The sequence below is a fragment of the Macaca thibetana genome, chromosome X (assembly GCF_024542745.1).
Source record: "Macaca thibetana thibetana isolate TM-01 chromosome X, ASM2454274v1, whole genome shotgun sequence".
Taxonomy (NCBI): Eukaryota; Metazoa; Chordata; class Mammalia; order Primates; family Cercopithecidae; genus Macaca; species Macaca thibetana.
Window position 1 is genome coordinate 47,809,660 of NC_065598.1, and position 13,352 is coordinate 47,823,011.

At 44.3% G+C, this 13,352-nt stretch overlaps 1 protein-coding gene across 1 annotated transcript; it reads left to right on the forward strand.

Moving 5' to 3' along the window:
* The first annotated feature begins 386 nt into the window (after positions 1-386).
* Positions 387-12,909, forward strand: LOC126945641 (putative protein SSX6). The gene is made up of 8 exons (XM_050775736.1): positions 387-490; positions 2,560-2,648; positions 3,087-3,201; positions 5,348-5,443; positions 7,506-7,555; positions 9,533-9,668; positions 11,907-12,011; positions 12,475-12,909. The coding sequence occupies exons 2-7, from the start codon at positions 2,580-2,582 to the stop codon at positions 12,005-12,007; spliced, it is 567 nt and encodes a 188-aa protein (XP_050631693.1). The 5' UTR covers positions 387-490; positions 2,560-2,579; the 3' UTR covers positions 12,008-12,011; positions 12,475-12,909.
* The last annotated feature ends 443 nt before the right edge of the window (positions 12,910-13,352 follow it).

Sequence of the window (13,352 nt, forward strand, 5' to 3'; positions counted from 1 at the left end):
GAAAAATCCCATACATGAAAAAGTTAGAAACTGACAGGAAGGATTTGAGATGGCGACTTGCTTCATATACACTGCTTATTAAAACTGGATAACAAATGCACCACGGGGGGTGGTGGGGGGGATAGCAAAAATGGCAAGACAAAACCAGCCCATGCGTACTCTGATTTTGAAAGAATTTAAAGAGAAAATCAGAGCATGCGTACTCTGAACTTGGAGTAGCCAATCCCAGGGGATGCTTTAGGCGGGAAAATCAGAGTCTCTGCCCTCGCTTTGAGAAGGTTCTGTCCCTGGAGCCTGGACTGAGAGACCCCACGTCAGCTTGGCTTGTCCCGCCTACTGTTCTGACTTCTAATTGGCCAGATGGAGTTCACTGACTGCCCTGATTGGTCCATCATCCTGGGGCAGTGACATCACAGAATATTTTCTCCTCCTCCAGCCACACTTTGTCGCCAACTGCTGCCGACCTCGCCACCACTGCTTTGTCTCTGAGGTAGGTTCTCTTGAAGGGACACCCTAGATGGACCAATGGGGGCAGATAGAAAAGGAGGAAGCCTCCGTAGGGGCCTCAAGTGCTTGGGCTTCCCAAAATCTTGAGGACTGAAAGACAACTAATGCCTTTCAGGGCGATCATCATGGAGGAGCCTCCCGCCTCGGCCTCGCGCCTACAGGCCTGTGCCATCCCACCCCTGGAAATATTTTTTCATTTTTGTATTTTAGTAGAGACGGGGATTCGTTATGTCGGCCAGGCTGGCCTCGACTGCCTGGGCTCAAGTAATCCTCCCACCTCGGCCTCGGGACTACAGGCACGCACCACCCCGCCCTCACTAGTATTTTTTATTTTTTAATTTTTTTTTAGTAGAGACAGTTTCGCCATGTTGGCCAGGCTGGCCTCAACCGCCTGGGCTCAAGCAGTCCTCCCGCCTTGGCCTCAGGACTACAGGCACGCACCACCCCGCCCTCACTAATATTTTTTATTTTTCATTTTTTTTAGTAGAGACAGTTTCGCCATGTCGGCCAGGCTGGCCTCAACCGCCTGGGCTCAAGCAGTCCTCCTGTCTCTGCCTCGGGACTACAGGCACGCACCACCCCGCCCCCACTAATATTTTTTATTTTTCATTTTTTAGTTCAGTCGGCTTTGCTGTGTTGGCCAGGCTGGCCTAGACCACCTGGGCTTAAGCAATCCTTCTGCCTTGGCCGCGGGACTACAGAAGGGCACCAGCCTGCCCACGCTTTTTTTTCTTTTTTTTTTTTTTTCTTTTAGTAGAAACCGGGTTTCACTATGTTGGCCAGGCTGGCCTCAACATCCTGGGCTCAAGCGGTCCTCCCACCTTGGCCTCAAGTCTACAGGTGTATGCCATTCCACCCCTGCTAGGTTTTTTTGGTAGGTATTTTTATTTTTATATTTATTTATTTACTCTTTTTAGAGATGGGGTTTCATTATGTTGGCCAGGTCGGTATTGACCTCCTGGCCTCAAGCAATCCTGCCACCTCGGCCTCAGAACTACAGGCAGGAACCACCTCGCCCATGCTATTTTCTTGTTACTGTTGTTAGTAGGAATGGGGTTTTGCTGTGTTGGCCAGGCTGACCTCGACCTCCTGGGCTCCAGAGATCCTCTTACCTCAGCCTCGGGACTACAGGCATGCACCACCTCACCCCCACTAATACTTTTTATTATTTTTTTTTTTGTAGAGGGTTTCACTAGGTTGGCAAGGCTGGTATCCACCTCGTGGGCTCAAGCGATCCTCCCACCTTGGCCAGCCAAAGTGCTGAGATGTTACAGGCTTGCGCCACCAACCCCAGCTAATTTTTTGTGCTTTTTTTTTTTTTTTTTTTTTTGTAGAGATGGGAGTTTTGCTATGTTTCCCAGGCTGGTCTTGACCTTGTGGGCTCAAGCGATCTGCATGCCTCGGCCTCCCAAAATGCTGGGATTACAGGCATGAGCAACCGTGCCTGGTCGATTGCTGCAACCTGAAATGCCCCACATTCTCTCTAAGGGATGGCGGGCTCTTCCTTCTTATAATTTACAAATAACCCGGTAATAGCTTCCAAATCCATTCATATTAGCGAAGGTCGTTTGTCTTCAACAGAACAGAACCCCCCATCCCTCTGCCTGATCAAATCCATCACCAAAGAGACCATGTTGTCTCTGGGACTCACTTCCTTTCCTTCATTTATTGAGTGGGGGTGTCAGAATGCCCCCACTCAATAAAATTATACAGTTACGTCCCTGCCTCCCCAACAAGGGTCTGTACATCTTCCAGGGTAAGCCTAGCTCCAGGGAAACTACTAACAACATTAGCTAACCCCCTCCCAAAGACTCAAGGCTGTTTTGCCCATAGGAAACCTGTCATCCCCAATCAGTACTTCTCCCAGAGACCCCCTGGCTCCCTGTTTTCATCTGACTTCTCCCCATGTCCTTACTCAGGGACAGATAAGCCCTGGATGGAGAAATGCAGCACCTGATTCCAGGTGACTGAATGTGGAGGCCTTCAGAGATTTCTCCCTCTACAGGACCAAAGGTGCTGTGGCTGGAAAGTCTCAGGCTGTTTCTCTTGCAGGTCAGACTGCTCCCGGTGCCATGAACAGAGACAACGCCTTTGCAAAGAGACCCAGGGATGATGCTAAAACATCAGAGAAGAGAAGCATGGTGAGGTGACCTGGAGGGGGCATAGCAGTAGTTCAGGGCATAGAGTAGGCTGACCAGATTTCTGAGGAGGGGAGGACAGAGGTACTGGGGAAAAGGAGCAGGATCCCAGGGAGATCTGGACCACTGGGAGCATCCCATCTTCGCTCCGTCATCACCTAGCATCCCTGGAGACAGGTCTGTGGCCGTGCACTGCATTTGGTGAATCTCAGTCCATTCTGCAAGGTGGGAAGAGAGCCAGCCAGCAGCATTAAAGTCTTACTGTGTGGCAGGGGAGAAGCTAGGGAAGGTCCCCTTGTTCTCTCAGTTAGCCATGGCATCAACCAGGATGGATTATCATCCCCACTTCCCAGATCCAGCACACAGGAAGCGGCTCCAGCTGAATGGCAGACATGCCTAGCTGAGTCACTGCCAGAATTTCTTTCTTTTTTTTTTTCCTAGGCCTTCGTTGGTATTACCAAATACTTCTCTAAGAAAGAGTGGGAAAAGATGAAATACTCGGAGAAAATCAACTGTGTGCATATGAAGAGAAAGTATGAGGCCATGACTAAACTAGGTAACAGAAAGTTCTAGGTACAGACAAGTCTGGGGACACATGAGCATCCCTTTTCCTGCTTTGCCTAGTTCCTTTTTTTTTTTAATTTATTTATTATTATTATACTTTAAGTTGTAGGGTACATGTGCATAACGTGCAGGTTTGTTACATATGTATACTTGTGCCATGTTGCTGTGTTGCACCCATCAACTCGTCATTTACATCAGGTATAACTCCCAGTGCAATCCCTCCCCCCTCCCCCCTCCCCATGATAGGCCCTGGTGTGTGATGTTCCCCTTCCTGAGTCCGAGTGATCTCATTGTTCAGTTCCCACCTATGAGTGAGAACATGTGGTGTTTGGTTTTCTGTTCTTGTGATAGTTTGCTAAGAATGATGGATTCCAACTGCATCCAAGTCCCTACAAAGGACTCAAACTCATCCTTTTTTATGGCTGCATAGTATTCCATGGTGTATATGTGCCACATTTTCTTAATCCAGTCTGTCACTGATGGACATTTGGGTTGATTCCAAGTCTTTGCTATTGTGAATAGTGCCGCAATAAACATACGCGTGCATGTGTCTTTATAGCAGCATAATTTATAATCCTTTGGGTATATACCCAGTAATGGGATGGCTGGGTCATATGGTACATCTAGTTCTAGATCCTTGAGGAATCGCCATACTGTTTTCCATAATGGTTGAATTAGTTTACAATCCCACCAACAGTGTAAAAGTGTTCCTATTTCTCCACATCCTCTCCAGCACCTGTTGTTTCCTGACTTTTTAATGATCGCCATTCTAACTGGTGTGAGATGGTATCTCATTGTGGTTTTGATTTGCATTTCTCTGATGGCCAGTGATGATGAGCATTTTTTCATGTGTCTGTTGGCTGTATGAATGTCTTCTTTTGAGAAATGTCTGTTCATATCCTTTGCCCACTTTTTGATGGGGTTGTTTTGTTTTTTTCTTGTAAATTTGTTTGAGTTCTTTGTAGGTTCTGGATATTAGCCCTTTGTCAGATGAGTAGATTGCAAAAATTTTCTCCCATTCTGTAGGTTGCCTGTTCACTCTGATGGTAGTTTCTTTTGCTGTGCAGAAGCTCTTTAGTTTAATGAGATCCCATTTGTCAATTTTGGCTTTTGCTGCCGTTGCTTTTGGTGTTTTAGACATGAAGTCTTTGCCCATGCCTATGTCCTGAATGGTACTACCTAGGTTTTCCTCTAGGATTTTTATGGTATTAGGTCTAACATTTAAGTCTCTAATCCATCTTGAATTAATTTTCGTATAAGGAGTAAGGAAAGGATCCAGTTTCAGCTTTCTACTTATGGCTAGCCAATTTTCCCAGCACCATTTATTAAATAGGGAATCCTTTCCCCATTTCTTGTTTCTCTCAGGTTTGTCAAAGGTCAAATGGCTGTAGATGTGTGGTATTATTTCTGAGGACTCTGTTCTGTTCCATTGGTCTATATCTCTGTTTTGGTACCAGTACCATGCTGTTTTGGTTACTGTAGCCTTGTAGTATAGTTTGAAGTCAGGTAGCGTGATGTCTCCAGCTTTGTTCTTTTGACTTAGGATTGTCTTGTTCTTAGGCTGCAGAAAGTACCCCACATTTTCCTTTTGTGCAGGGAAAAATTGCGAGGCAGCTTCTGGGTGTTCTGCTCTTCCTATCCTGTCAGGGCTGAGGACAGGGGCTGGCCACAGTGGAGCTTATACCTGGATCCTGCACGTTTCTCTCCCATAGGCGTCTTTTCTGATGAGCCTAACTGTCTCTGTGGCATCGCAGCACATCTCCCACCCTACCATCCTTCTCTCGGCTTCTCTCTCTCTCTCTCTCTCTCTCTTTTGGAGTCAGAGTCTCACTGTTACCTAGGCTAGAGTATAGCAGTGCAATCATAGCTCAATGCAGCCTCGAACTCCAGGGCTCAAGCAATCCTCCTGCCCAGCCTATGGAGTAGCTGAGGCTACAGGCACATGCCACCATGCCCAACTAATTTTATTTTATATTTTGTAGATATGGGGGTCTCTCTGTGTTACCCAGGCTCGTCTTGAACTCCCGGCCTCAAGCAATCCTCCCACCTCAGCCTCCCAAAGTGCTGGTACTACAGACATGAGCCACCATGCCAGGCCTAAGTTCGTCTTAAGAAAGAAACATTTTGCTTCTTTCTAGGTTTCAATGTCACCCTCCCACCTTTCATGCGTAATAAACGGGCCACAGACTTCCAGGGGAATGATATTGATAATGACCATAACCGCAGGAATGAGGGTGAGTAGATGGGAAGGGGCTGGAAAGGGTCCCCTGAAGCCCAACTGCTTTTCAGCTCAGCTATCTGGGAAGGATCCTCAGGCATTTGTTCCCTCATACACATCAGGGCTGAGTGAAAAAAAAAAATTGCAAACAGAAAGTTAACTACAGAGATCATTCATAAAATTATAAAACATGTAAAACAAGAATATGAATATTTATGGATAATAAGCAAATGGAAAATGCATAAAACATGAATGTGAATAAAAAGCCATCAAATTGAGGAGACTGGCTGTAAATGGAGAAGGAGCGGGGGCATGGATTGGTGAGTGCTGCACAGACAGCTTCAGTCATGACTTATTGATAGTGTTTTTATTTGTTTTTGTTTTGTTTTTGTTTTGTTTTGTTTTGTTTTGTTTTTTGAACTGGAGATTCGCTCTTGTTGCCCAGGCTGGAGTGCAGTGGCACAGTCTCAGCCCACTACAACCTCTGCCTCCTGGGTTGAAGAGATTCTCCTGTCTCAGCCTCCTGAGTAGATGGGATTACAGGCGCCGGCCACCATGCCCACCTAGTTTTTGTATTTTTAGTAGAGACGGGGTTTAACCGTGTTGGCCAGGCTGGTCTCAAACTCCTGACCTCAAGTGATCCACCCTTCTCAGCCTCCCAAAGTGCTGGGATTTCAGGCATGAGCTATTGCACCCAGCCCGTTAATAGTGTTTCTAACATTCTGAATAAATAAATCAGATCTAACATAGTCATGGGGTAATGTTGAGATGCGACTGAATTCAATATTATTCCCCATACTTTTCTGTGTGTTTGAAATATTTCTTTTTTAAAGGACATGTTGTTCTTGCTAAACACTGTTAATGAATCAAAGCACAGTTAAGAAAATTTTAAGGCCGGACGCTGTGGTTCACGCCTATAATCCCAGCACTTTGGGAGGCCGAGGAGGGCAGATCACCTGAGGTCAGGAGTCCGAGACCAGCCTGACCAACATGGAGAAATCCCGTCTCTACTAAAAAAAAAAGCACAAAATTAGCCGGGCATGGTGGCACATGCCTCTAATCCCAGCGACTAAGGAGGGTGAGGCAGGAGAATCGCTTGAACCTGGGAGACGGAGGTTGCGGTGAGCTGAGATCGCATCATTGCACTCCAGCCTAGGCCACAAGAGCAAAACTCCGTCTCAAAAAAAAAAAAAAAAATTTAAAAGTGAAAAAAAAGTAAATGTTAAAAGTGTAGATTTGCCAAAAACTTCCAGTGATTGTTTCATTAACAGCATGTAGATATTGGATAAATATCATAAGAGAAATGGTGATGAACACATTATGTAATGAAGATTGCTGTTTCTCTGTATTTTATTAAAACCGTAGATAACATAGGGTGAAAAAAAGACAGCTCCTTAGGTAGAGATCTTTGTGCATTTCAGGAATATAAAGGGGACATATGTGTTTACTGGCTCTTCTGCACTGACAATGCAATCATAAGATAAGGTCAGAATGTCCAAACCATCTCTAATAGACCTATTACTCCCCAACTAAACAGGCCAGATTCTACCATCTCCCACAATCACTATAAGAGGTCTGACAATCCAGTGCTTGAGTATCTGCCAAGTTTTTGACATTAAAGGAGTGTCTTTATACTGAAAATATTTCAGAGCCACTGAACTAAATCATCCATGGTTCATCACACATTTAACAGCTTAATATGCATACCATAAGATTCACCCATTTGAAGTGTACAGTGATTTTTAGTTGTTGTACATCTTGAGTGGATACAGTTCAGATTCCCAACTAATCAATTTAATTATTTGGGAAAAAGTAAAAGATACGTAATGACATAAGATGAGACTGTGATGGGGTTTAACCCCCATTTGATAAACCATGAGATGGAAAATTCTGAATTGATGCCACAGATAAATGCACCAACCATGACTAAACATAATTCAGAAGCAAATCTCAAATAACTCCTCAACAGTGAGTGGACTCATAACCCTCTGCTACAGAATTCCCTCATGCAACAGAAGTCTCTCTAGAGTTTGGAAATCTTTACCAACAAAGAAAAATGCTGATGTATTCTCTTTCAGTTGGACGTCCTCAGATGACTTTTGGCAAGCTCCAGAGAATCATCCCGAAGGTGAGTATCTCTCAAATCCAAAGGACCAGAGAACCTTTGTCCCTTCACGGATGTGAACACTGGTAAGAGTGGGAGAATATCAAAAATGCCCTCATTGCCTCCTTCTCCCCATGTCTATCACAACACCTGATGTAGCATCGACAGCTTAATAATACTGAGTTGTGATTCTTAATACTTCCTTTGTTTTCATAGTGATGCCAGATACTATTTTAATAACTTCACATGAAGTAATGTAGTGAATCCATGAGAAGACCTCTATGATGTTGTGTCTGTTATTATCTCCAAATAATAATGAGTCACACACTTCAGTGTTTATAAAAGCCATGTGACTTGGCGCAAATCTTCTAAGTTCTCTGAGCTCCAGATTCCTGGTCCATGAAATGGAAGTGAAGAATCATAGTTCATGTTATAGATCATAATTATCAGCAAAATAATGAAATGAGGCTATCATGGTACAGAGATGTTAAAGAATTTTCCTGAGGCGGAGTGGCAGGGGTAGTTTAATCCAGAGCTCCAAGCCATTTAAAGCTCATTCACGTTTGCATTTATTTATGAAGTTCAGATGTTGCTCACTAGGGATTTACCCCATAGGGCCTGCTGGTGCTTCCGTTGAGACACCCATTCTCGCGACAGGAAGGACCAGCTGGCCTCTCCTCTGTTACCAGGGCCGCTTGCATGGCTTAGGAATTGCTTTGACTGTTGGCCCCTCCCTACTGTGAGCTCCTTGAGGGCCTTGTCTGCACCTGGGGCATCCGGGAAGCCCCAGTCCCAGCCCAGGGGATCCCTCGGAGGTGCCTGAATGAGTGATCCCACAAGTGCAGATTCAACTCTGGTTTAGAGGGTAAAGGAATGTGGGAGTTGGGTTGCCAGTGTGGAGACCAAATTCAAAGAAGGAAACAGAAAGGTGTTAATTGTTATTATTATTATTACATTTAAACAGTATTTACAAGCTCAGAGAGTACTTTCCCTTAGCCTATTTTACATGTATTGTTCACTATTTCATAAGTGAGGAGGCTGAGTAAAAAGTAGCTTAAGGGCCAGGCCCGATGGCTCACGAGTGTAATCCCAGCATTTTGGGAGGCCGAGGTGGGCAGATCATGAGGTCAAGAGATAGCATCCTGCCCAACATGGTGAAACCTCATCTTTACTAAAAATACAAAACTTAGTGGGGCGTGGTAGTGCCTGCCTGTAGTCCCAGCTACTCGGGAGGCTAAGACAGGGGAATCACTTGACCCGGGGGAGGGGGAGATTGCAGTGAGCTGAGATCTCGCTACTGCACTCTAGCCTGGTGACAGAGCGATACTTTGTCTCAAAAAGAAAAAAGAAAAGCAAAGAAAAAAGTAGCTTAAGATTGTTGGTCAGTGACATATCCCAGTGTAACCAGAATTGGTATGGGTACCATCTCACTGAATTCCACATTCAATGTTGGTGCCTCTCTAGGGTGCTATGCCATATCTGGTACTGCTTTGTTTGCTGCCTAGATTAATTTCAGCAAACCATTTCTTTCCCTCTCCCTTCCTTGTATTCATCTCCCCACAGTATCTTTCCCAGCAGTGTTTTGTCCCCTCGCTACGTATTTACATTTAGACTCCCAGCAACTGACTACAAGCCTTTATGGGATCCCTTGTATTTTATAGAAGCTCTTCCATTTGTAGACCTTTTGAATTCTTAGAATGCTATTTTTCTCCAAATCTTCTGTATACCACACTCTCAATTACATGGAGATTTCTGCTGTTTGCACGAATGTCAGTCTTAAAAGAGTGTGAAGATAAGCATTCTAGCCCTGGAAGCCCCATTCATTTAGGCCATTCCTTTCACTTCTAACCTCCCAGGTTTCTCCTTATTTAGGTAAGTGTAACTCTCCCAGCGTTGCTGAGAATATTGATTAAAGTAATGCATGTGAAGACGCTTTGTAAACTCTAAAGCACTATAGAAATTTCACTGATACTGTTTATCTGTGACCTTCACATTGTAAAGATAATGCTCAAGAAGCCAGCAGAGGAAGGACATGATTCAAAGGGAGTACCAGAAGCATCTGGCCCACAAAATGATGGGAAACAGCTGTGCCCCCCGGGAAAACCAAATACCTCTGAGAAGATTAACAAGAGATCTGGTAAGAGGAAACAATTCAGGAGCAACCACTGTAGCTTCCCTGGCTATGTTCAGGTGTGTGGACTGGGTGCGTGGCATGGATCCCAGACAAGCCTGGGTCCAGGCTGGGCTGAGGAGTTCACCCAGCTCCAGATGAGATGTTAGAGATGACTTTCAGAGACACAGACTGGAGTTGTAAAAAACCACGTGTCTTGGGGCAAGTCTTCCAAATTTTCTCAGTTCCAGATTCCTAGTCCGTAAGATAGAAATAAAGAATCATAGTTCATAAATTGTTTGGAGGCATTAAATTAAATCTAGAAGCCTGATGACGTGAAAGGTGCTCAAGCAATTTTATCTGTGATAATCTGGAATCATATCTTAGTCAGCTCAATGCCTGATACTCAACACATGTGTACTTCAGAGATATTGCAGGTTCCGTTCCAGACCACTGCAATAAAGTGGGTCACACACATTGTTTTTTGTTTGTTTCACAGTGCATAAAAACATTATGTTTACACTATAGTGTAGTCTACTAAGTGTGCAATAGCGTTATGTGTGAAAATGTACATACCTTAATTTTAAAATAATTCGTTGTTAAAAATGCAAACAATCTTCTGAGCCTTCAGTGAGTCACACTCTTTTTGCTGGTGGAGGGTCTTGCCTCGGTGTTGATAGCTGCTGGCTGATCAAGGTGGTGGTTGCTGAAGGGTGGAGTGGCTGTGGCAGTTTCTTAAAAGAAGACAACAATGAAATTTGCCACATTGATTAGCTCTCCCTTTCATGAAAGATTTCTCTGTACTATGTGATGCTATTGGATAGCATTTTACTCACAGTAGAACTTCTTTCAAAGTTAGAGTCAATCCTCTCTAGCTATGAAAGTTTTAGATGGCATCACCTTCCAATAGAAGGCTATTTTATCTATATTGAAAATCTGTTGTTTAGTGTAGCCACCTTTATCAGTGATCTTAGCTAGATCTTCTGCATAGGTTGCTTCAGCTTCTCCATCAGGGTTTGCTGCTTCACCTTGCACTTTTATGTTACAGAGACGGCTTCTTTCCTTAAATCTCACGAACCAACCTCTGCTAGCATCCGACATTTCTTTTGCAACTTCGTCACCCTCTCAGCTTTCATGGACTTGAAGAGAGTTCGGGTTTGCTCTGAATTAGACTTTGGTTTAAGGGAATGTTGTGGCTGGTTTCATCTTCTATCCTGACCATTCAACTTTTCTCTATTTCAGCAGCTTGGCTGTTTGGTTCAAGAGGCCTAGCTTTCAGCCTATCTTGGCCTTCCTCAATAACCTTGGCCATTTCTAGCTTCTGATTTAATGTGAGAGACATGTGACTCTTCCTTTCATTTGAACACATAGCCACCATTGTAGGGTTCTTCATCATCCTAATTTCAGTGTTGCTGTGTCTCAGGAAATAGGGAGGCCCAAGAGGAGGAGAGATGGGGAACAGCTCATCAATGGAGCAGTCAGAACACACACAACATTGATCAATTACGTTCCTCATCTTCTGTAGGGGCAGTTCCTGGTACCCCCAAAACATTTACACACAACAGTGTGACTGTAGTCAATAATAAGTTAATCACACATTTAAAAATAACTAAAAGAGTGTAAATGGATTGTTTGTAACACAAGGATAAATGGTTGAGGGCATGGAGACCCTATTTTCCATGATGTGATTATTACGCATGGCATGCCTGTGTCAAAGCATCTTACATACCCCATAAGAATATACACCTACTGTGTACCCACAAAAATAAAAAACAAAAATTACCTTAAAAGACCAAAAAACAACAAAAACATTTGCAATAATAATATCAAAGCTCACAGATCACAGATCACAACAGACATAATAATAGTTGAAAAGTGTAAAATTGGTGAGAATTCCCCCCAAAAAGTTGCACTATCTGCGAAGCACTATAAAAATGAGGTGCAATAAAACAAGGTATGCCTGTGTGCCCTTAGCAAATATGTGCAGAACGAAAGGAGGTATGGTTGAATGTTCCTGTAAGTGAAGAGGTTGGGAATCTAAACCTCACAACGGAAGGAGCCAGAAGCTAAAACTTTAATTGGCATTTGGCCTGTATTGGTGTGGGTCTAAGGTCTCAGCCTCTCTAAGCCAGAGAATGTGAAAAACTGGAAAAAGAAGACCCATGGGCACTTGGGAGAGGGGAGACATCTCCACTTTTGGAGAAAACAGAACCTAACACTCTCCAGCCTACCCAACCCTCATCTTCCAACTCTTCTCCATCATAGGACCCAAAAGGGGGAAACATGCCTGGACCCACAGGCTGCGTGAGAGAAAGCAGTTGGTGATTTATGAAGAGATCAGCGACCCTGAGGAAGATGACGAGTAACTCCGTAAGTGAACTTTCAGCTCATCCACCACATCCCTGCAGATGTGCTATTCTGTTACAGTACCAGTATCCCATCTTGTCACTTGTTCCCCAAATCATTCCCTTCTCATAATTTTCTAGGGTACAGCATTGAGGCTGAATGATGAGATTTCCCATGCTCTTTCTACTCCCTGCCCTGTATATCCAGGGTTCCTCCCTACCCAGGATGCTGTGGGTTCCCAAACCCCAGGTCAGTCCTGATACGTGGGCCACACCTTCCTCTAGCCTAGAAATGGATAAACCAGGCAAGGAAGTTACTGTGGCATGTGCAGATGGTTCACTTCGAGGAACCGTGGAAAGCGTGTGCAGGTCCTGAGGTAGGGCAGAATCGGAGTGTACAGGGTCTGCACATCAGGAGGAGTTGAGATTGAGTTATCAGGCAGTGGCAACTCACTGCCACTTACTTTCCTTCTCTCTTCTTGCCTCAGCCTCAGAGATATGACACATGCCCATGATGAGAAGCAGAATTTGGTGACCTTTCAAGAACATGGGCATGGCTGCGGACCCCTCGTCATCAGGTGTATAGCAAGTGAAAGCGAGTGTTCACAACAGTGAAAAGTTGAGCATCATTTTTCTTAGTGTGCCAAGACTTCGTTGTTAGCATTTCCGTTGTATTTTCTTACAGTATGCCATTCTGTTAGATATTAGCATTTTCATTGATGAGCAAGACATACTTAATGCATATTTTGGTCTGTGTATCCATGTACCTACCTCAGAAAACAAGTATTGTCAGGTATTCTCTGCATAGAATAGCAAAGCACTTCCCTCCTCTCTCCCCAGATGTGGCGATTGACAGCAGGTCTGAGTGTTTAATTTCAGATTTTTCCTCTGCATTTACACACCACACACACACACACACACACCCCACACACCAAGTACCACTATAAGTATCTCCCATCTGCATTTCCCTATTGCCATGTGTCCTGGTCAAGTCCCTCCACACCCTGTTTTCTTTTCAGCCTGTACTCCCCTCATCCGATTCCCCTATATCAGTTACTGACAGTTAATAAACATTTGCAAACGTTACCCGGTTGTTTGCTCCTCCCATTATTGTGCACACAGCTCTTTGCAAGTGTGTGAATATTTATTAGGAAAGATTCTTAGAAGTGGAATGGCTGTATCAAAGGAGTCATTTATTCAACAAAACCCTAATGAGTGCATCCTCGTGCTGAGCGCTGTTCTAGGTGCTGGAGAGACATCAGGGAACAAGGCAGGCAGATGTTCCTGACCACCATTCTAGAGGAGGATGTTTCCAGTTGTTGGTTTTGTCTGTTTGTTTGTTTGTCTGTTTTTTCTACAGATGGGG